Source organism: Strigops habroptila, unplaced genomic scaffold (genome assembly GCF_004027225.2).
Source record: "Strigops habroptila isolate Jane unplaced genomic scaffold, bStrHab1.2.pri NW_022045636.1_ctg1, whole genome shotgun sequence".
Taxonomy (NCBI): domain Eukaryota; kingdom Metazoa; phylum Chordata; class Aves; order Psittaciformes; family Psittacidae; genus Strigops; species Strigops habroptila.
In genome coordinates, this window is record NW_022651112.1 from 388,806 (window position 1) to 410,882 (window position 22,077).

General features: G+C 65.4%; 4 protein-coding genes across 5 annotated transcripts; 2 read left to right on the plus strand and 2 right to left on the minus strand.

Annotated features, from left to right (window-relative positions):
- Positions 1 to 1,748: 1,748 nt before the first annotated feature.
- MRPL11 (mitochondrial ribosomal protein L11) lies at positions 1,749 to 4,053 on the minus strand. Its single transcript, XM_030475383.1, is given in 7 exon segments — positions 1,749 to 1,921; positions 3,045 to 3,195; positions 3,545 to 3,616; positions 3,619 to 3,646; positions 3,751 to 3,797; positions 3,800 to 3,841; positions 3,915 to 4,053. Coding segments are annotated over 7 exon segments (576 nt in total). The 3' UTR covers positions 1,749 to 1,824.
- A 3,820-nt stretch (positions 4,054 to 7,873) lies between these two features.
- FKBP2 (FKBP prolyl isomerase 2) lies at positions 7,874 to 10,533 on the plus strand. The gene is given in 8 exon segments (XM_030475454.1): positions 7,874 to 7,953; positions 8,456 to 8,588; positions 9,318 to 9,369; positions 9,372 to 9,429; positions 9,673 to 9,719; positions 9,960 to 9,975; positions 9,977 to 9,993; positions 10,320 to 10,533. Coding segments are annotated over 7 exon segments (264 nt in total). The 5' UTR covers positions 7,874 to 7,953; positions 8,456 to 8,576; the 3' UTR covers positions 10,382 to 10,533.
- A 209-nt stretch (positions 10,534 to 10,742) lies between these two features.
- On the minus strand, positions 10,743 to 12,234 carry LOC115603478 (protein phosphatase 1 regulatory subunit 14B-like). Its single transcript, XM_030475384.1, has 5 exons — positions 12,045 to 12,234; positions 11,452 to 11,627; positions 11,160 to 11,192; positions 10,843 to 10,906; positions 10,743 to 10,762 (listed from the first exon to the last, which is right to left on the minus strand). The coding sequence occupies exons 1-5, from the start codon at positions 12,232 to 12,234 to the stop codon at positions 10,743 to 10,745; spliced, it is 483 nt and encodes a 160-aa protein (XP_030331244.1).
- A 286-nt stretch (positions 12,235 to 12,520) lies between these two features.
- LOC115603516 (1-phosphatidylinositol 4,5-bisphosphate phosphodiesterase beta-3-like) lies at positions 12,521 to 22,058 on the plus strand. 2 transcript variants are annotated; one of them, XM_030475452.1, is made up of 9 exons: positions 12,521 to 12,652; positions 14,300 to 14,376; positions 16,815 to 16,883; positions 17,712 to 17,854; positions 18,551 to 18,631; positions 19,746 to 19,799; positions 20,347 to 20,419; positions 21,453 to 21,553; positions 22,022 to 22,058. In XM_030475452.1, exons 1-9 carry the CDS (start codon positions 12,556 to 12,558, stop codon positions 22,041 to 22,043), a joined length of 717 nt encoding a protein of 238 aa, XP_030331312.1. In that variant the 5' UTR covers positions 12,521 to 12,555; the 3' UTR covers positions 22,044 to 22,058. The 2 variants fall into 2 exon arrangements, with proteins under 2 accessions (XP_030331312.1, XP_030331313.1); XM_030475453.1 differs by lacking the exon at positions 18,551 to 18,631 and having other exon boundaries at positions 12,542 to 12,652.
- Positions 22,059 to 22,077: the final 19 nt, after the last annotated feature.

Genomic DNA, 22,077 nt, shown 5'->3' on the forward strand with positions numbered 1-22,077 from the left:
CTCAACGGGGCTCAATGGGGTCAATGGAGGCTCAATGGGGGTCAATGGGGGTCAATGGGGTCAATGGGGGCTCAGTGGGAGCTCAATGGGGCTCAACGGGCCCAACGGGGCTCAATGGGAGTCAACGGGAGCTCAACGGGGCTCAACGGGCTCAGCGGGGCTCAATGGGGCTCAACGGGAGCTCAACGGGGCTCAGTGGGGCTCAGCAGGGGTCAATGGGGGGCTTGGGTGGAAGCATCAGCTGGGGGGGTGTTTGACCGGGTGTCAGTGGGGCTGGAGGGGCCCCAGCACCCAAGGGAGGGGGTTCAGGGTTGCCGGGACCCCCCCCGTCCCCTCCCCAGCCCCCCGGGCTCCCCCTGTCCCCCTCCCCCCGCTCGCGGCTCCCCCCGCGCTGGCCCCGCCCCCGCCGCGGTTCCCCTCCCCCCCCCCGGGCTCCGCCGCTGCCAAATTTGGGCGCTGAAGCCGCTGCGCTAAAAATAGGCGCCGGCGGCTAAAAATAGCGACGGGGCGGGGCGGGGGGGGGCGGGGGGAGGGAGCGGAGCCCGGGGATCCCTGCGGGGGGAGGGGGGGGAGCGGGCACCAGGGATCCCCCGCGGGAGGGGGGGGGGTCTGCCCGCGGGGACCCCCAAATCCCGGACCCCGGCCGCCGGTTTCCGCGGTAACGGCGGAGCCGCCGCGTTTTTTGGGGGGGAGGATGAGGATGGAAACGGGGGGATGCGGGAGGATGAAGGGGGAGAGGGGGGAGGACGGGGGGGTGAAGATGACTGAGGGTGAGGAGGGGAGAAAAGAGGATGAAGATGAAGAGGATGAAGATGAGAGGATGAAGATGATGAAGATCGTGAAGATGATGAAGGGAGGGTGAAGATGAGGAGGGAGGATGAAGATGGAGGAGTGGGGTGAAGATGGAGAGGATTGGGGGTGAAAATGAGGATGAAGATGGAGGAGGATGAGGAGGGAGGGAGGAGGAGGAAGGTGAAGGGGGGGTGAAGATGAGGATGAAGGATGAAGCTGTAAGAGGAAGGATGGGGCTGAGGATGAGGAGGGACAGAGGAGGATGAAGATGGGGTGAAGGAGGATGGGGAGGAAGGGGGAGATGAGGAGGGATGAAGAGGAAGAGGATGGGGAGGAAGGAGGATGAAGATGGAGGAGGATGGGGAGAGGATGAGGATGGAGGAAGGGGGGGTGCAGATGAAGGAGGGTGAAGATGAGGAGGGATGAAGGGATATGAAATGGGGATGAAGATGAATGAGGATGAGGAGGGACAAAGGAGGATGAAGATGAGGATGAAGGAGGGAAAAGATGGAAAGGGGTGTGAGGATGAGGAGGGATGAAGCACAGTGGAGATGAAGGAGGAAGAGGAGGCTGGGGAGGGACGAGGAAGATGAAGGGAGAGGATGGGGAGGAAGGAGCATGAGGATGAGGAGGGAGGAAGGACGATGATGGGGAAGGAGGGGGGTGAAGATGGAGGAGGATGAGGATGGTGGATGAAGGGGCTGGTGATGAAGATGCCACATTCCCCCCTCCCCAAGGAACCCTCCTCATCCTCCCCCCCCAAAGGACCCTCCTCATCTCCCCCCTCCCATCTTCCCCCCCCAAGGGACCTCCTCATTCTCCCCCCCCCCCGAGGGACCCTCCTCATCTCCCCCCCTCAAAGGACCTTCCTCATCCTCCCCCCAAAGGGACCTTCCTCATCCTCCCCCCCGCAAAGGGACCCTCCTCCTCCCCCCCCACAAAAGACACCCGAAGTTGGATGAAGAAACGTTTAATTGGGGGAACCCCGACCCTGGGGGGGGTCAGAGGATTGGGGGGGGGGTTCGGGGGGGGTCACTTCTTCTTCGCTCCCTCCTCCTCCTCCCGGGCCGCAGCCGCCTCCTGCTCCCGCCGCTGCCGCTGGAACTCGGCGCATTCCTCAGCCGTCAGCCTGGGGGGGGGGGCAATGGGGGGGTAATGGGGGGGCACCCCCAAACCCACCCCCTTCCCCCCACTGAGGGACCCCGGCATGGGGGGGGGGCACCCAGTTATTGGGAGAGAGGGTTGTTTTGTATGGGGGGGACACCCCCAGTGCTTAGGCAGGGAGGGGGATGGATAGAGTCACCCCAATGTCTTAATATGGTGGGGGGGGGGGGGTAGCTCAATGGTTAAGAGGGGTTGGGTGGGGGGCACCCAGTGATGGGGGGGGCTGCTGGGGGGTGGGGGCACTCCGATGTTTGGATAAGGTGGGGAGGGGCACCCTGTTGTTGGGGACGAGGCCCTTGGGGGGGGTGTTACGGGGGGGCTGGTGGGGGGGTTGTTATTGGGGGGGTTATTGGCAGGGTTGTTGGGGGGTGGCTATTGGGGGGGTGTCATTGGGGGGTTGTTGTTAAGGGGTATTGTTGGGGTGGCTGTTGGGGGCAGCTGTTGGGGGGCTGTTGGGGGGTATTGGGGCGGCTGTTGTTGGGGTGACGGGGGGTGGCTGTTGGGGTGTTATTATTGGGGTGGCTTTTGGGGGGCTGTTGTTGGGGGTTGTTGGGAGAGGTTATTGTGCGTGTAATTGGGGGTGGTGTTGTTGGGGGGTGTTATTAGGGTGACTATTGGGGGTGTTATTGGGGTGGCTTTTCAGGGGGCTGTTATTGTGGGGGGTTGTTGTGGGGTGTTATTGGGGGTGTTGTTGGGGGTGTTACTGAGGTGGCTTTTGAGGGGGCTGTTGTTGGGGGGGTGTTGCTGGGGTGTTATTGGGGTGGCTATTGGGGTGTTGCTGGGGGCTTTTGAGGGGCTGTTGTTGGGGGTTGTTGTGGGAGGTGTTATTGGGGTGGCTGTTGGGGGGTTGTTGTTGGGGGTGTTCTTGGGGTGTTTGTTGTTGGGGGTGTTAGTGGGGTGCCTGTTGGGGGGTTGTTGTTGTTGGGGGTGTTATTGGGGGTGTTGTTGTGGGGGGTGGTTAGTGGGGTAGTTGTTGCGGGGTTGTTTTGTCGGGGGTGTTCTTGGGGTTGTTGTTGGGGGGTGTTATTGGGGGTGTTGCTGGGGTGTTATTGGGGTGGCTGTTGGGGGTGTTGCTGGGGGGCACCCACCGCGGCACCACGCGCAGGCCGAGGCTCCGGGCCGAGCCCACGAGCGCGGTGACGAGCTGGGGCAGGGACATTCCCCGCAGCGCCACCGCCGGGTCCTTCTGCTTCACCAGGGCCACCTCGTACAGGTGCTTCAGCGACACCACCCCACCTCCTCGCGCCCTGGGGGGGGACACAAACCGGGGGGACCCCCCCTCAGCACCCCAACACACACCCAGGGGATCCCCCACCCCACAGGCCCTGAGAGCCTCCAGAACCCCCTCCAGCACCCATGGACACTGGAAATGACCCCCCAGCACCCCCAGACACTGGAAATGACCCCCCCAGCACCCCAGACACTGGAAATGACCCCCCAGCACCCCAAGACCCTGGGAACACCCTATTAACTCCCCCAGATTCTCTCCACCGCTCATAGAAACCCAGCCCCCGCCCAGCTGCTGGGGCCTCCCACCCAGCCCCGCTCCATGCCTATGGGGGGGCTCCCCCCCCCAAGACCCCCCAGCCGCTCTCACCGGGCTGCGCTGCGCCCCTCTCCACACCGGCTGCAGCCTTGAGGAAGTAGGAGGCCGGGGGGGCCCGATGCTCAGGTCGTAGCTCCGGTCGGGCTGAAGGGGACGGAACCGGGGGGGGGGGTGTGTGTCAGACGGGGGCACCCACCGGGGTTATCCCGGTGCCCTGGGGGAGGGGGTGGTGGTACTCGGGGACTCACGTGCACCCGCAGCTGCACCCGCAGCGGGACCCCGGCCTTGATGTCCGGGTGCGCTCGTTGAAGTCCTGGCAGAAGGCGCCGATCGGGACCCGCGCTGCGGAGACACCGGGCGGACGGGTCAGGCACCACCGGGACCCACCGGACCGCCCCCACCCGGGTCCTGGCCCGCACCTGCCCCAGGAGGGGCCCGAGCGGCGGCCCCGGCGCCGCCCCCCCCGCGGGGATCAGTGCCCGGAGCGGCCTCGGCTCCGGCCCGGCCCCGGCCCCCCGCACGGCCCGCACCACCCGCGCCGCCTTCGACATGGCCGCCGGGTCACGTGAAGAGGGACGAGGGCGGCGTGGCCGCGGAGGGAACCACACCCCCGGGAAAGCCCCGCCCATCCGGAACGTACCATCCGCGCCCGGCGGGGGGGGAGGCCGCAAGAGGGGGAGGGGAGCTGTGTGAAGGGGGCGGGGTTTGGCGGGTTGGGGGGCGGGGCTTATCGCCCGCCCCGCCCCCTCTGGCGCGAGGCCCGCAGCCGCCGCAGCACCTCCTCACGTGACCCGGCCCTGCACGGGGGGAGGGGCAGAGGTCACGGGGGAGCAAAGACCCCCCGGCTGACCCCTCCCCCAAATGACCCATCCCCCCCAGCACCCCCATTCCCCCCCAGCCCCATTTCCCCCCAGCACCCCCATTCCCCCCAGCACCCCCATTCCCCCCAGCACCCATGGGTGCCCCCAGCACCACCGGCTCCGGGCCCGCTCATAGGCTGCAGTCAGGACTCTGTCCTCTCGTCCAGGAAGGCCGTGTGAGCCCCCGTCACGTACCTGGGGGGGGTGGGCTCCACATCAGGACCCCTGGGGGGACCCTGAACCCCTGGGACCCCCAGAACCCCAAAGTTCCCCCAAACCCTGGGACCCCCCAAATTCTTTAGCCCCCCCCAACTCCTGGGTTCCCCCACCTGGGTGCCCCCCCCTCCTTGGGACCCCCCTCCCGGGTCCCCCCTAGCTTCTGGGTCACCCCCAAAATGGGTCACCCCCACCCCAGGGCCCCCCCCCCCTGGGTGTCCCCCCTCATCCTAGAGACCCCCCGGCCTCCACCCTTGGGTGCCCCCCCACCTTTGGGTGCCCCCCCACCCTTGGGTGCCCCCCCACCTGTAGGCCAGCGCATGGGCCACCCCCCCCAGTGCCGCCAGCAGCAGGCAGACCCCCAGCACGCGCCGGGGGGGGCCGCGGGTGCTCCGGGGGGGGTGGAACTGCTCCCAGTACCGGCGGTTGGGGTCAGTCCTGTGGGGGGGGGGGGGCAGCACCCATGGGGCCCCTGTAGACGCCATAGGGACCCACACAGTCACCCAGACCCCACCTGCTCCATGGGAACGCCAGGAACCCCCCCGAGGCCCCCCAGGAACCCCCTCAGCACCCATGGGATGTCCAGGACCCCCAGCCCCCCCCCAGCCCCCATGGGATCTCCGACGGACACCCTGCCTCCCCCCAGCACCCATGGGGTGTCCCAGGACCCCTAGCCCCCCCCCGCACCCATGGGATGTCCCAGGGACCCAGCCCCCCAGCACCCACGGGATCTCCCAGGGACCCCAGCCCCCCCGCAGCACCATGGGATCTCCAGGGACCCCCAGCCCCCCCAGCACCCATGGGATCTCCCAGGGACCCCAGCCCTCCCAGCACCCATGGGATCTCCCAGGGACCCCCAGCCCCCCCTCAGCACTCATGGCACACCTCCGAGCCCCCATACCCCCCCCCTCCGGGACTCCCGGTTACCGTGGGGGGTCTTGGGGCGGGGGGGGGCTCCTGCTCCCGGCGCGGGCCGGGGGGTGGCGGGGGGCGCCGGGGGGGGCGGGGCGGGTCAGGGTCCATAGGCCTCCGCCAGCAGCAGGACCGCTCGTGGCGGACGGGTCCGAGGGGTCCCCGTGGGGTGCACCTGGGGGGGGGCCAGTGCCCCAGTTCATCCCAGTCCCTCCCAGTCTCCCCAGTCCCCCCGTTCCCCCAGTTCCCCCAGTATCTCCCAGTCTCTCCCAGCCCCCCAGTCTCCCCAGTCCCCCCCAGTCCCCCAGTCCCCCCCAGTGCCCCCCAGTTGTCCAGTCCCCCCCAGTCCCGCTAGCCCCAGTGCCCCAGTTCTCCAGTCCCCCAGTCTCCCAATCCCCCAGCCCCCCCAGTCCTCCCAGTCTCCGAGTCCCCCCCAGCCCGCCAGTACTCCCAGTCCCCCCAGCCCCCCAGCCCCAGTTCCTCAATCCCCCAGCTCCCCAATCTCCCCGAGTCCCCCAGCTCCCAGTACCTCCCAGTCTCTCCCAGCACCCCCAGCCCCCCAGTTCCCCCAGTCTCCCAGTCCCCCCAGTCTCCCGAGTCCCCAGCCCCCCAGTACCTCCCAGTCTCCCAGCCCCCCAGCCCCCAGTCTCCCAATCCCCCCAGCTCCCCAGTCTCCCAGTCCCCCCAGTCTCCCCGAGTCCCCCCCAGCCCCCCAGTACCTCCCAGTCTCTCCCAGCCCCCCAGTCGCCCAGTCCCTCCAGTCCCCAGTCCCCCCGTCCTCCCAGTCCCCCCGTCCCCCCAGTCCTCCAGTCCCAGCCTCCCAGCTCCCCAGTCCTCCCAGTCCCCGTCCCCCAGTCCTCCAGCCCCCAGTCCTCCCAGCCCCCAGTACCTCCAGTCTCTCCCAGCCCCAGCCCCAGTCCCCCAATCCTCAGTCCCCCAGCTTCCAGCCCCCAGTCTCCCAGTCCCCCAATCCCGCCCCCCAGTCTCCCAGTCCCCCAGCCACCCCAGCGCCCCAGCCCCCCAGCGCCCGCAGCGCCCCAGTGCCCCCAGCCCCCCAGCACTCCTTGCAGCGCTGCAGGAACGCCGCCCGGATCTCGGCGGGCGACGCCTCGGGCCGGACCCGAGCACGAGTAGGGGTCCCGCGGCCGGCCCTGGGGGACACACAACACACGGGGGGGGGGGGGGGGTGATGGGGGGGTCCCGGGAGGTCCGGGCGTTTGGGGTCCCCGGTGGGGTCTCACGTGTGCAGAGCCCGGGCGGGGCCGGGGCAGCAGCCGGGGGGGGCGGCCCAGGGTCTGCGGGACAGGCTCGGCGTTAGCTCCATTAGCGCTTGGCTAACCCTAATTAACCTTTCATTAAGTGTCATTTAATAGTTAATTAACGCGGTGGAGCCCCTGAGCCCGTTAATTAACGGGGGTTAATGAGGGGGGATTAATGAACAGAGAATTATGAACGCAATTAATGAAGTTAATGAAACAAGTTAATAAAAGGGGGGTTAATGGGGAGCGCATTAAGAAGGAGTGGTTAATGAACAGGGGTTAATGAAGAGCATTAATGAACACGAATAAATGGATGACAGTTAATGATGGGGGGTCAATGAAGGGGGCTTAATGAGAAAAGGTTAATGATGGCGGGGTTAAGAAGGGGTTGATGCGAAAGGGTTAATGATGGCGAGGTTAATGAAGGGGAGTTAATGAAGGGGCTTAATAACGGGGCGTTAATGAAGAGCGTTAATGAGAAAGGGTTAATGACGGCGAGCTTAATGAAGACCGTTAATGAGAAAAGTTAATGGACGGCGGGCTTAATGAAGGGAGTTAATGAGAAAGGGTTAATGGCGGCGCGGTTAATGAAGAGGGCTTAATGAAGAGGGTTAATGAAGCGGGGTTAATGATGGGAGGGTTAATGAAAAGAGTTAATAAAGAGGGGATTAATGAAGGGAGGACTAATGAACAGGCATTAACGAACAGAGATTAATGAAGAAGTGTTAATAACGGGATAATGAAAAGAAGTTGATGAAAAGGGTTATTGAAGGGGGGGTAATGAAGTTAATGAAAAGTTAATGAGGGGATTAATGAACGGGCGCCGTTAATTAACGCGTTAACAACGGTTATTTAAACGGCGGATCACGCTTCTCCTAATTAGTGCTCATTAGTCCTAATGAATCCAATTGACCGCGATGAGCTAATTACCCTAATTACCCTATTTAACCCCCCGCCGCCCGCGGCTCCGTTCCGCGCGCTTCATGCTAATGAGATGCTAATTAGGGCCAGGCGAGGGGAGGTGCTTAATTAGGGGTAATTAAGAGAGGTTAATGAGACCCCCTACCCCCGGGCCGTTACCATGGGAACCGGCCGCGCCGCCGCGCCGTCGCCGCCGCTTCGCTTCGGTGACGCCACTTCCTACCGGTGGAGAGGTCACGTGAGGCCGCGCCTGCGCAGCGCGCCCGAGCGCGATGGTGGCGGAGGTGAAGGGGGGGGGGAGACACGTACCGGGGGGGTCCGGGGGGTCCCGGGGGGGGCGCGGGGGGTGGAGGGGCATTTGGGGGGGGGAGCTGAGGAGGGCCGGGGGGCGAGAGCGCGGCCTGGGGGGGAGGGACACCGAACGGGTCGTTATTGGGGTGCCAGTGACGTCATGGGGGTGCTGATGACGTCACGGGGGTGCCCGGTCTTAGGGGAGCGACCCTTGGGGGGGTGTTTGGGGGGAGGGGGGCTCGTGTTGGGGTGCTGATGACATCACTGGGGTGCTGATGACCTCACGGGGGTGCGCGTGACGTCGCTGGGATTCCATGACGTCATGGGGGTGCCTGACGTCACGGGGTTTGCCATGAACCTTCGGGTTGTCAATGACCTATTGGGGGCGGGGGGGGGCCATGACCCTTGGGGGGGGGGATGTGCCTATGGCCACGTTGGGTGCCGATGACATCATGGGCGAGTGGATGACGTCACGGTGTGGCCCCCCCCCCCCCGCTGTGGTGGGTGCTGGGCTGGCGCTGGCGCTGGCGGCTGAGCCGGGCCGGAAGGTGCAGATCGGGGTGAGGCGGCGGCCGGAGGCCTGCGGGGTCCGGTCGGCGCGGGGACCTGCTCCACATGCACTACACGGTACGGGGGGGGCACGGGGGGGCACGGGGAGCGGGGCTGGGTTGCTGGTTTGCACTGGTTAGACTGGGAGGGAGCGAGAGGAGGCCTGGCTGTTTGTATGAGGGTTTGGGGGGGACTGGTTTGGACTGGGAGGGGGTGAGGGGGGTCCTGAGGGAAGCCTGGGTGTCACGGGGGGTGTCACAGGGGGTTTGGGCTACTGGTTTGGACTGGTTTGAACGGGGAGGAAGCGAGGGGAATCGTGGGGGGAGCCCTGGTTGTGCATGGTAACCGGGGGGGGTCCTGGTTTGGACTGGGAAGAGGTGAAGCGAAGCCTGGGTCTGTGTGTGTGAGGGTTTGGGGGGAACTGGTTTGGACTGGGAAGAGCTATTGCTTGTGCATATGAGGGTTGGGGGGTTACTGGTTTGGACTGGGAGGGGGTGAGGGTGCCCCGGGGGCTACTGGTTTGGAGCAAAGGATGACCCGGGGATGGATACGAGTGGCTGGAGAGGACTGGTTTATACTGGTTCATACTGGGAAGCTCTCTGTGTGCGCACAGGAGGCTTTGGGGCTCGCTGGTTCAGACTGGGAGCACTGGTTTGTACTGGTTTATACTGGTTTCGGGAGAAAATAGCTATTGGAGGAAAGAAATGCAGGGGTTAGCGTGCGGGTTGGGGTTTCTTACTGCTTTGGGGTGGGTTGTGCTGGTCCATACTGGTCTGTACTGGTCTATACTGGTCCGTACTGGTGCAGGGCCATCTGGAGGACGGTTCCCAGTTCGACAGCAGCCGGAGCCGGGATCAGCCTTCGTGTTCTCACTGGGCACTGGGCAGGTCATCAAGGGCTGGGACCAGGGACTATTGGGGTACGGCGGGGGGGGGGGGGGACATTTGGGGGGGCTCCAGAGGGTGGGGGGACCCCAAAGCTTGGGGGGTCCAGTGGTTCAGTAGAGCCCCTGGGCTGTGGAGGGGACCCCAGTTTTGGGGGGGGTGCACTTGGTGTCAAGGGGACCCCAGTTTTGGGGTTGGGGGAGCCATGTTTTGGGGGGACCCGAGGGGTCGGGGGGGGCCAGGATTTGGGGACCCCCTGATCCCCCCCTCTCCCCCAGGATGTGTGAAGGGGAGAAGCGGAAACTGGTGATTCCTCCGGAGCTGGGTGCCCAAAACTTGGGGGGGCCCAAGTGGGGGGGACCCCAAAACACAGCGGGGGGGGGGCACCCTAAAAACAGGGGGAGCCCAGATTTGGGGGGGTGTTCCCCTTTTGGTGGGCGTTGGGAGAGCCCCAAATAAGGGGGGACCCCCTTGATGAGGGGACCCCGGGGTAGAACCCTAAGTTGAATGGGGGGGGAAGCACCCCAAGATTGCCCACCCCCACTGACACCCCATTTCCCCCCAGGCTACGGGGACCGCGGGGCCCCCAAAAATCCCAGGTGAGCCCTGACCCCCCTTCCCCGTTTTGGGGTTCATGAGGGAAAGGGGGATTTTGGGGGGGGAAGGGGGAATTTGGAGGTTCAGGGGAAATTGGTGGGATTTTGGGGTGAAAAGTTGGAATTGGGGGGGTCAGAGGGAAATGGGTTCAGCAGAGAGATTGGGGGGTTCTGGGGTGGAAATGGGGGGTTGGGGTGGAAATGAGGCATTTTGGGGTTCAGGGGGATTAGGAGGGTCCCAGCTGTGGGTTTTGGGGGGTACCATGGGCTGGTTTTGGGGTGCAGGGAGGGTTTGGGGGGGTTTTGGGGTGCTGACCCCCCCTCGACAGGGGGGGCTGTGCTCATCTTCGAGGTGGAGCTGCTGAAGATCGAGCGGCGGCCGGAGCTTTAGGGGGGTCCCAAAACCGGGGGGGCCCAAATCACCTGGGGGGGTCCCTCACTTTAGGGGACCCCCCCAAAATCAGGAGCTCCCCCCCCTTTTGTGTGTGGAGCTGGGGGGGGTCCCCCAAATTGGGGGGTCAATAAAGAGCTGGTTGGAGCCTCCTGCAGTGGCTGAGTTTGGGGGGGCTCCGGGGGGGAGGTTTGGGGGGCTCACGAGTGAACCCCCAAATGTCAAAGTTCCGTTTATTAAATTCATATAAAACAACCCCAAAAGTCACCCAAAATTTAAAAACAACTAAAAAAAAACCCCAAAATTCTCCCTCCCCCCCGGGGGGGCCCCCAGAACCAGTGGGGGGGGGGATGGGGGGTGATTATCGCTGCAGGGGGGACCCTGAAATTGGGGGGTCCCCAGTATTGGGGTCAAACCCTCAAACCTGGGGGGGGGGGTCCCCAAAACCATGGGGGGGTCACTTCTTTGGGGGGTGTTGAGCTTCTGCATCCCCCGGATCTTCTCCAGCAGGTCCCCGACGAAGGCCTATGGGGGGGGGACACAGGGAAGGGGGGGTCAGGGGACCCAAAAATGGGACCCTCCAAAGGGACCCACACCCCCCATGGGGATCCCCTCACCCAAATGGGACCCAATTGTGTGGGTCCCCCCCCCAAAGGACCTTGTGAGCAGGCATCAGCCCCCCCCAAAAGGGGACCCCGAAGTCCAGTGTGTACCCCCCCCAGACTCCCATGTGAGTCCTCCCACCCAAAAGGGGGCGCCCTCCCCGCTCCCATCTCACCTCTGTGGGCTTGTAACAGTCACACAGGATCTCCTGGGGGGGGGGGGAAGGAGAGGGGGGGTCAGGGGCTGGCGTTGGGGCCCCCCCAAGGTTTGGGGGGGTCCCCTCAGAGCCCTCAGCCACCCCCCTACTCTCCCCCCCAGGTTTTGGGGATCCCCAAGTTATGCCCCCCCAGATTTCATGGATCTGAGCCTATGGCACCCCAGATTTGGGGGCCCCCCCCCCGAGCCACCGTGGAAGCTCAATCCAGCAGCAATGAATGCTGCAGTGCCTAGGTTTGGGGGTGGGGTACCGGTGTTTGGGGACCCCTCCTCAGGTTTTGAGGACCCTCCTCGGTTCCAGGGTCCCCCGGGTTTCGGGGCCACCCCCCCCCCCAGCCCGGGTACCTGCAGCGGGCGCTGCGGGCGCCGTCGCTCTCCATGTCCAGCAGCTCGTCCACGTCGATCTCCAGCTCCGGGATCTCTCCTCCTGCGAGGGGGGGACACCCCGAAATCAAGGGGGGACAACACCCAAAACTGCCCCGCCACGGGGGGGGGCTGTGACTCGGGGGTGTCCCCGCCCCCTCGCAAAGGAGCATGGGAAGGGGTGGGGATGAAAGACTCCCCCCCCCCCGCCAGGGGCGCCACATGGGGGGGGGATCCCGGTACCGGCGGGGAGGGTCCCGGTACCACATACCGGCGGGGGGGGGGAAGGGAGGAGGACCGATGCAGGGGCCGGAGGAGGCGTGGGGGGGTCCCGGAGCAGATCCCGGTAAGGGGGGGGGGGGACAACCGGGCCGGCGATCGGGGGGTCCCGGGGGGGGAGGGGGTGTCCCGGCGCCGTTCGCGGGGCAGGGCGGTGTCCCCGGTGCCGGTACCCGCAGTCATAGAGCGCCGTCAGCTGGGCCAGGATCCACTCCTCCAGTGCAGCCGTTTCCGCAGCTCCCTCGGTCGTACCGGACCGTGACTTCCTGCCGCCGGCCCGGGGCCTCCTCCGGGGCCTCCGCGGCCGTCCGGCGCGAAGCAACACGCGGGGCCGGCCCCGGCGCTCGGGCCCGGCGCGGCGGGGGGGGCCCGGCGCCGCACGGCGCCGCCATGACGGTACGGAACGGCCACGCCCCCGGCCCGCCGGTACCGCTTCCGGTGTCAGCGGGTGACCGCGCCGCCGCGCGCCGCTTTGTGCCGCCGCCGCCGCCGCCGCGCCGGGCCACGCCCCCCTCCGGCTCTGCCGCTTGGCCCCGCCCCCCTTAAAGCGGCAACGGCAGCGGGTAGTGCCGCGGCGGCTCTTAAAGGGGACGCGGCTTCGCTTGCGCTTTGCACCGCCCTTTTATGTAGCCACGCCCTCGCACGTAGCCACGCCCACCCCTCCCTCTGCTCCCGCCTTGTGCTAGCCCCGCCCCGCCCCGGCCGCCGCAGCGATGGCGGCGCCGCGCCCGGCCTGGCCCCGCTCCCGCTGGAGCCGCCGCAGGTCCCGGAGATGCTGGTGCGGGCAGCAAGTTCATCCGCTGGGACGAGGTGAGCGGGGAGCGGGCCCCGGAGCACCCCGAGACCCGCCTCGGGAGCCCCGAAACCTCCCCCGGACCCCCGAAACCTGCCCGGGGACCCCCAAACTCACCCCGGGACCCCGAAAACCTGCCCGGGGACCCCCAAAACTCACCCCGGAACCCCCAAAACTCACCCCGGGACCCGAAAACCTGCCCGGGACCCCCAAAACTCGCCCGGGGACCCCCAAAACTCGCCCCGGAACCCCAAAACTCGCCCCGGGACCCCGAAAACTTGCCTGGGGACCCCCAAAACTCACCCCGGAACCCCCAAAACCTGCCCGGGGACCCCAAAACTCACCCCGGAACGCCCAAACCTGCTCGAGGACCCCAGAACTCACCCCGAAACCCCCAAAACCTGCCCGGGGACCCCCAAAACTCACCCCGGAACCCCCAAACCTGCTCGAGGACCCCCAGAACTCACCCCGGAACCCCCAAACCTGCCCGGGGACCCCCAGAACTCACCCCGGAACCCCCAAACCCTCCCGGGGACCCCCAAAAGTCACCCCGGGACACCCCAAACCCACTCGGGACCCCCTGAATCACCTCCAAACCTGCCCAGAACCCTGAGAGAGCCCCCAACCCCACCTGAACCCCCCAAATGTCCCCAAAATCCATCAAATTGCTCTAAACTCTCAGGAGAGCCCAAAACTAACCCGGGACCCCTTCAATCTTGACACCCCCCCCAAATCTGCCCCAAAGCACCCAAGTCACCCCAAAACTCACCTAAAACCATCCAATTTCCCCCCAAACCAACCCCAAAACCCTGAGAGACCCCCCCAAGACCCCAAAAACTCCCTCAAGACCCCCCAAATATACTCAAATCGTCCCAAATTGCTCCTAAACCCCCCCCGAACCCCCAGTTCATCCCCTGCACCCCTCAAGTGCCCCTTAAATCCTTTGTACTCCACACTAAGCCCCCCAACACCCTCTGACCCCCCCCCATCACTCTGAGCCCTCCTGCCCCCCTTAATCCTCCCAGGACCCCTCAGGGCACCCCAATATTGACACCCCCCCTCCCCCCCCCGTTGCTGTGACCTGGTTTTCCAGCCATGTCACAAACTTGACCCCATTCGGGGGCCAGAAAGTGGGATTTTGGGTCAGCCCCCCCAAGGCATTTCCCTCAGGACCCCCCATCCCATCCCATAGCCCCCCCAAATCCAACACCCCCCCCTCCCATTTCACCCCCTTTCTCCCTCAGCAATGCAGAAGGGGGTGACTCAGGTCTGAGGAGGGGGGGGAAGGGGGCTGTTACCCCCCCAAATCTAAGGGCTCCCCCATGTTTAAGGGAGGCCCCCCCTCTATGGGTGCACCCCCCTTTGCCCCTTGGCCCCCCCGTTTGCTGGGTGGTGAAATGACTTTATGGGTGTCAAAGTCCCCAGGGAGGGGTCACCCCACCCGGGTCATAACCACAGCACTGGGGGGGGGGCACCCCAGCCCTGGGTTTGGGGGGGGCCCTGAGGTGAGTTGGGGGTCCCTGGGGGGGCCTTAGGGTGGTTGGGTGATTTGGGGTCCCTGGGGTGGTTTTGGGGTTCCTGGGGGGGTCCCTGGGGATTAGGGGTGCTGGGGGGGCTCAAGGGGGTTTGGGGACCCCCCCATGTCCCTGCTGCCCCCCCCCCAGGAACCGGCCACCCGCACCCTGGTGACGCTGCGCGTCGACCCGATGGCTTCTTCCTGTACTGGACCGGCCCCAGCATGGTGAGGGGCCCCCCAAAACCTGCCCCTGCCCCCCAAAACCTGCCCCCAAAACCTGCCCCCCGCAGCCAAAACCTGCCCCCCAAAACCTGCCCCCACACCCCAAAACCTGCCGTGCACCCAAAACCTGCCCCCCAAAACCTGCCCCCCACACCCCAAAACCTGCCCCCTGCAGCCCAAACCTGCCCCCCCAAACCTGCCCCCCCGCACCCCAAAAACCTGCCCCCAAAACCTGCCCCCCCACACCCCAAAACCTGCCCCTGCCCCCCAAAACCTGCCCCCCCGCAGCCAAAACCTGCTCCCCCAAAACCTGCCCCCCAAAACCTGCCCCCCCACACCCCAAAACCTGCCCCCCCGCAGCCCAAAACCTGCCCCCCCACACCCCAAAACCTGCCCCCCCGCAGCCCAAAACCTGCCTCCAAAAACCTGCCCCCCACACCCAAAACCTGCCCCCCACAACCTGCCCCCCACACCCCAAAACCTGCCCCCCCGCACCCCAAAACCTGCCCCCCAAAACCTGCCCCCCCACCCCAAAACCTGCCCCCCGCACCCCAAAACCTGCCCCCCAAAACCTGCCCCCCCGCACCCCAAAACCTGCCCCCCAAAACCTGCCCCCCCACCCCAAAACCTGCCCCCCGCACCCCAAAACCTGCCCCCCAAAAACCTGCCCCCACCCCAAAACCTGCCCAAAACCTGCCTCCCTGCAGCCAAACCTGCCCCCCAAAACCTGCCCCCCACCCCAAAACCTGCCCCCCGCACCCCAAAACCTGCCCCCACAACCTGCCCCCCCACACCCCAAAACCTGCCCCCCGCACCCCAAAACCTGCCCCCCAAAACCTGCCCCCCCACCCCAAAACCTGCCCCCCGCACCCAAAACCTGCCCCCAAAACCTGCCCCCCGCACCCCAAAACCTGCCCCCCAAAACCTGCCCCCCGCACCCCAAAACCTCCCCCCAAAACCTGCCTCCCTGCAGCCCAAAAACCTGCCCCCAAAACCTGCCCCCCCACACTCCAAAACCTGCCCCCACAACCTGCCCCCCCGCAGCCCAAAACCTGCCCCTGCCCCCCCAAACTTCCCCCCCAAACCGGCCCGTGCCCCCCAAAACCTGCTCCCCCCCCCCACCTCAAACCCCCTCCCCTTGGTGCCCATCACCCCCGCACTCCCCAAAATGGGGCCCCCCCATAGGTGCACCTTGACCCCAGATCCCTGCCAGGGACCCCAAAAGGGTCCCCCCAAGTCCTGGGCCCCCCTAAACCCCTTTGAGACCCCCAACCCCCTCCTCGGGCCCCCCCGGAAGCCTCCGGCCTCCTCCCCCCCTTTATCGGCGCTGCCCGAGGCCGGGGGGGCCCCAGCGCCCCTCCCCCCCATCCGGGGGTGCCCTTTCCCACGCCCCTCCCCCCCCGCAGGAAATGGCCCCCCCGCCCCTCCCCCCCGCGGAAGTGACCCGGATGCCGGGGGGGGGGGGGAGGGTTGTGCTGGGGGTGCTGGGTGCTCCTTGTGGGTGCCGGGTGCCCCATTGTGGGTGCAATGGGTGCTCGTTGTGGGTGCTGTGGGTTCTATGGGTGCTGGGTGCCCATTGTGGGGTGCTGGGTGCACTGTTTTGGGTGCCGTGGGTGCTATGGGTGCTGAGTGCCTCTTGTGGGGTGTTGGGTGCCCTGTTTTGGGTGTAAGGGATGCCTGTTGTGGGTGCTGTGGGTGCCCATCGTTGGTGCTGTGGGTACTCGTGGGTGCTATGGGTGCCCGTTGTGGGCATTATGGGTGCCCTTTGGGGTGCTATGGGTGGTGGGTGCCCATTATGGGTGTGGTGGGTGCCTGTTGTGGGTGCTGTGGGTGCTCGTTGTGCGTACCTGTTGTGGGTGCTGGGGGTACCCGTTGTGGGTGCTATGATGCCCGGTGTGGGTGCTATGGGTGCCCATTGTGAATGCTATGGGTGCTATGGATACCCATTTGTGGGTGCTATGGTGCCCGCTGTGGGCATCCATTGGGGATGCTTTGGGTGCTGTGAGTACCTATTGTGGGTGCTGTGGGTGCTATGCGTACCCATTGTGGGTGCTGTGGGTGCTATGAGTACCTATTGTGGATGCTATGGGTGCTATGAGTATCCATTGTGGGTGCTGTGGGTGCTATGGGTACCCATTGTGGGTGTTATGGGTGCTGTGAGTACCTATTTGGGTGCTGTGGGTGCTATGGGTACCCATTGTGGGCTGTGGTGCTATGGGTTCTCATTGTGGGTGTTATGGGTGCTATGAGTACCTATTGTGGGTGCTGTGCGTGCTATGCGTACCTGCTATGGGTGCTGTGGGTGCTATGCGTACCCGCTATGGGTGCTGTGGGTGCTATGGGTACCTATTGGGGTGCCGTGGTGCTATGGGTACCCGCTATGGGTGCTGTGGGTACCCGCTATGGGTGCTGTGGGTGCTATGGGTGCCGGCTCCCCGCAGGAGGTTGACCTGTTGGACATCTGTGTGATCCGCGACACCCGGACCGGGCGCTACGCGCGGGTGCCGAAGGTGAGGGGGTCCGGGAGGGTGCTGGGGGGCTCCGGGTGCTCGGTGCCCTCTTTGGGGTGCTCTGGGTGTTAGATGCCCCCTTTCAGGGTGCTGGGTGCCTGTTTCGGGGTCTATGCGTGCCTGTTCAAGGGTGGTATGGATGCTGTGGGTGCCTGTTTTGGGGTTTCTGTGGGTGCCCTGTTCCAGGGTGCTATGGGTGGTGCAGGCACCCGGTTTCAAGGTGCTATGGGTGCTGTTTTGGGGTGTTCTGGGTGCTGTAGGTGCTTGTTTCAGGGTGCTGTGTGCCTTGTTTTGGGGTGCTGTGGGTGCCTGTTTTGGGGTGCTGCAGGTGCTCTGGGCACCCTGCTTTGGGGTGGTGGGGGTGGCTGTTTCGGGTTGCTATGGGTGCCTATAGGTGCCTGTTTTGGGGTGCGGGGGTGCTCTGGACAGGGTGTGGGGTGCGTGTTTCATGGTGCTGTAGGTACTATGGGCACCTTATTTTGGGGTGCTGTGGGTGGTATGGGCACCCTGTTTCGGGGTGCTGTGGGTGCCCTGTTTCGGGTGCTGTGGGTGCTATGTGCACCCTGTTTCAGGGTGCTGCGTGTTTCCCTGTTTTCACAGTGCTCTGGGTGCTGTTTCAGGGTTGCTGTGGGTGCTCTGGGCACCCTGTTTCGGGTGCTATGGGTGCCTGTTCCAGGGTGCTAAGGGTGCTTCATGTTCCCTGTTTCGAGGTGCTATGTGCCTGCTTTAGGTGCTCTGGGTGCTGGTTTGGGGTGCTCTGGGTGCTGCGGGCGCCCTGTTCCGGGTGCCGTCTCACGGTGGTGGGGGCACCCATGGTGCTGGCTGCAGGACCCCCGCACGCGGGAGCTGGTTGGGGTTCGGGGGCCCGGGGGGGCACCCCCAGGAGCGGCTGCTCACGGTGGTTCACGGCCCCCGACATGGTCAACGTCGCCTTCCTCAACTTCGTGGCCGTGCAGGACGACGTGCCAAGGGTGCACCATGGGTGCTGGGGGGGGGGGGGCTCCCGGGACCCTCTTATGGTCCCTGGGGGAGCTTTGGGGTGTCTTGGGGGGGTTCAGGGGTCTGGATGGTCCTGGAGGGTCTTTGGGGGCCTAGTGGGGGGTGCTGGGGGGAGCTCTGGGGGTCGCAGGGTGGGGGTTGGGTGCTGAATGGAGGATGTTGGTGCTGGTGGGGGGTTGGTGCTGGTTGGGGGGTGTTGGTGCTGACAGGGGGGATTTGGGTGCTGATGGGGGGTGTTGGGTGCTAACGGGTGTTGGGTGCTGCTTGCAGGGGGGTGTTGGGTGCTGATGGGGGATTTGGGTGCTGATGGGGGGGTTGGGTGCTAACGGGGGCGTTGGGTGCTGATGGTGTTGGGTGCTGATGGTGTTGGGTGCTGACGGGGGAGGTTGGGTGCTGAAGGTTGTTGGGTGCTGTTGGGGGGTGTTGGGTGCTGACAGGTGTTGGGTGCTGATGGGGGGGTTGGGTGCTGATGGGGTTTGGGGGTTTGGTGCTGATGGGTGCTGTGGGTGCTGATGGGTGCTGGGTGCTGATGGGGTGTGTTGGGTCGCTGACGGGGGTTTGGGTGCTGACGGGTGCTGGGTGCTGACGGGGTGTTGGGTGCTGATGGGATTGGGTGCTGATGGGTGCTGGGTGCTGGACGGGTGCTGGGTGCTGACGGGGGGTTTCAGGTATGGACCGAGGAGCTCTTCAAGTTGGCCACCAACATTCCTGGCGCGAAACGCGTCGCGCAACACGTTCCTGCGCAAAGCGTGGGTGCACCCCGAAACCTGCACCCCCAACCTGCACCCCAAAACCTGCACCCTGAAACCCGCACCCCGAAACCTGCACCCCAACCTGCACCCCGAAACCTGCACCCCGAAACCCCCCAACCTGCACCCCGAAACCTGCACCCCAACCCTGCACCCCAAAACCTGCACCCCCAACCTGCACCCCAACACCTGCACCCCAACACCTGCACCCCCAACCTGCACCCCCAACCTGCACCCCGAAACCTGCACCCCGAAACCTGCACCCCCAACCTGCACCCCAACACCTGCACTCCCAACCTGCACCCCCAACCTGCACCCCGAAACCTGCACCCCGAAACCTGCACCCCCAACCTGCACCCCAACACCTGCACCCCAACACCTGCACTCCCAACCTGCACCCCCAACCTGCACCCCGAAACCTGCACCCCAAAACCCACCTGCATCCCCAACCAGCACCCCCAAACCTGCATCCCCAAACCCATCGTGCACCCCAAATCAGCACCCCAAACCAGCACCCTGAAACCTGCCCCCCCAAACCCACCCCAGGGACCCTCAAACCCACCCTCTGCACCCCAAAACCTGCACCCCCCCCAACCAGCACCCTGAAACCCACCCCAGGGACCCGCAACCCCCCCTGCACCCCAAAACCTGCGGCCCCCCCCTAGAAGCCCCCGTGTCTGCACCCCCCCCCACCCTGAACCTTTCCAGAGCCCCCCCAAACCTCCCTCTGCCCCCCCAACCCCTTCCTGCCCCCCCAAACCCCTCCCGGAGCCCCCCCAACCCCTTCCTGCCCCCCAAACCTCCCTCTGCCCCCCCAACCCCTTCCTGCCCCCCCAAACCTCCCTCTGCCCCCCCAACCCCTTCCTGCCCCCCCCCAAGCCCCTCCCCGGAGCCCCCCCAACCCTTCCTGCCCCCCCAAGCCCCTCCCGGAGCCCCCCCCAACCCCTTCCTGCCCCCCCAAACCTCCCTCTGCCCCCCAACCCCTTCCTGCCCCCCCCAAACCTCCCTCTGCCCCCCAACCCCTTCCTGCCCCCCCAAACCTCCTCTGCCCCCCCAACCCTTCCTGCCCCCCCAAACCTCCCTCTGCCCCCCCAACCCCTTCGTGCCCCCCCAGCTACACGAAGCTGCGGCTGCAGGTGAACCAGGACGGGCGCATCCCTGTCAAGAAGTGGAGTGAACCCCCAAAACCAAGGGGGGTCCCCCACGATGGGGTCCCTCCAGAGCTTGGGGACCCCCAAACCCACCCCCCAAAATGGGGGTCCCCCCCATAGGGACCCCCCCCAAGCCTGATTCTGGGGTCCCCAACCCCGCAGCACCCCAGTATTTTGGGGTACCCCCAGTTCTCCTTCTCTGGCTCCCCCCAAGACGTGCCCCAGTTACAGAGACTCCCCAATGGGGGGGTGCTGAATGCCCCCCAGACATCTTGGGAGCCCCCATTTTCGGGGGCATCCCCCCTTTCTGTTTTTTTTGCAATCTCGCCAGCTCTTTATGGGGTCCCCCCTTCCTTCCTGGCCCCCCCCCCACACAGCCAATTTTGGGGTCCCGCCCATTTTCATTTCATCCCACACACTTCTGGGGACCCCCAGTTTTGGGGGAGCCCTTTGTGGGCACTGAAGTTTGGGGGTCGCCCCCCCCGCTGGTAGAGTGTCTCCTCTTTGGGGTCCCCCCCTCATTTTTTGGGGTCCCGCCCCTCATTTTTGGGGTCCCGCCCCCAGCATCCTGAAGTTCTCAGCTGACAAGAAGCGGGTGGAGACGGCGCTGGAGTCCTGCGGCCTCAGCTGCAACCGGGTACCGGCCCCCCCCAGAGCAGGGCCCCCCCAAATCAGGGGACCCCCAAACGAGGGGACCCAAAAAACAGGGCCCCCCCAAACCAGGACCCCCCAAACCAGGACCCCCAAATCAGGACCCTCCCAAACCGGGACTCCCCAAACCAGGGTCCCCCAAAGCAGGGCCCCCCCCAAACCAGGACCCCCCAAACCAGGACCCCCCCAAATCAGGACCCTCCCAAACCAGGACCCCCCAAACCAGGACCCCCCCAAATCAGGACCCTCCCAAACCAGGACCCCCCAAACCAGGACCCCCCCAAACCAGGACCCTCCCAAACCGGGGCCCCCCAAACCAGGGCCCCCCCAAACCAGGGCCCCCCCCAAACCAGGACCCCCCAAACCAGGACCCCCCAAACCAGAGCCCCCCAAACCAGGGCCCCCCCAAACCGGGGTCCCCCAAACCAGGACCCTCCCAAACCAGGGACCCCCCACCCCGGGCTCCCCAAACCAGGAACCCCCAAGCCAGGGTGCCCTTGGATTTTGGGTGCTGATGGGGGTGTTGGGTGCTGATGGGGGGTTTGGGTGCTGGAGGGTTTGGGTGCTGATGGGGAGTGTTCGGTGCTGATGGGGGGTTTGGGTGTTGATAGGTGTTGGGTGCTGCTGGTGGGGTGTGGGTGCTGCTGGTGGGGTTTGGGTGCTGATGGTGGGATTTGGGTGCTGATGGGGGGTGTTGGGTGCTGATGGGGGGGTTTGGGTGCTGATGAGGGGGTTTGGGTGTTGATAGTGAGGTGTTGGGTGCTGATGGGTTTGGGTGCTGATGGTGGGATTTGGGTGCTGATGGGGGTGTTGGGTGCTGATAGGTGTTGGGTGCTAATGGTGGGCTTTGGGTGCTGATGGTGGGGTGTTGGGTGCTGATGGTGGGATTTGGGTGCTGATAGTGAGGTGTTGGGTGCTAATGGTGGGCTTTGGGTGCTGATGGTGGGCTTTGGGTGCTGATGGTGGGTGTTGGGTGCTGGGGGGGTTTGGGCCCCCCCTCAGTCTCGGGGTGCCCCCAGAGCGACGCGATCCCCCCCGAGGAGTTCACCCTCGACACGTTCCGGCGGTTCCTGAGCAAGCTGTGCCTGCGCCCCGACATCGACAAGATCCTGCTCGAGATGTGGGTGCCCCCAGTGCGCCCCCATTGCCACGGGGGGGGGTGGGGTGCCCATGGGAGCCCCATGGGGAGCCCCTATGAGCGGGTCGGGTGGTTGCCACCATGAGGTTCTTTGGGTGCTCCTTGGGCTCTTGGGTGCTCAGGGGTGATTTGGGGTTCCCCTTGGGTGTGGTGGGCCCTAGGGAGAGTTTTGGGGTGCCCTGAGGGCTTGGGGTGCCCCAGCACCCCCATTGTACCTATGGGGAGCCCCTATGAGCAGATCGAGGTCCTGGTTGGTACCATGAAGCGTTTCTTGGGGTGCTCCCTTGGTTCTTGGGGGGGATTGGGGCCCGGAGGTGGTTATTGGGGTGCAGCAGGGTTTGGGGTGCAGTGGGGTTTGGTGTACTATGGGATGGTATTGGGTGCTATGGAGGGTTCTATAGGGAGTGGATGGGGGGTGTATGGGGTGCTATAACCCGCATTACCCCATAGCAGCACCGTGGGGAAGCCGTAGCTCAGCCTGGAGCAGGGTTGGGGTGCTGTGGGGG

Bases quoted from the DNA above. Each gene is read 5' to 3' on its own strand.
- LOC115603478 (XM_030475384.1), bottom strand. From the start codon at position 12,234: ATGGCGGCGCCGTGCGGCGCCGGGCCCCCCCCGCCGCGCCGGGCCCGA. The intron at 11,628-12,044 runs GCCCAGCTGACG...CCCCCCTCGCAG, and splicing joins CACTGGAGGAGTGGATCCTG to GAGGAGAGATCCCGGAGCTG. The intron at 10,907-11,159 runs GTGAGATGGGAG...CCCCCCCCATAG, and splicing joins ACTGTTACAAGCCCACAGAG to GCCTTCGTCGGGGACCTGCT.
- LOC115603516 (XM_030475452.1), top strand. From the start codon at position 12,556: ATGGCGGCGCCGCGCCCGGCCTGGCCCCGCTCCCGCTGGAGCCGCCGC. The intron at 19,800-20,346 runs GTGGAGTGAACC...TCCCGCCCCCAG, and splicing joins GGGCGCATCCCTGTCAAGAA to CATCCTGAAGTTCTCAGCTG. The intron at 21,554-22,021 runs GTGGGTGCCCCC...ATTACCCCATAG, and splicing joins GACAAGATCCTGCTCGAGAT to CAGCACCGTGGGGAAGCCGT.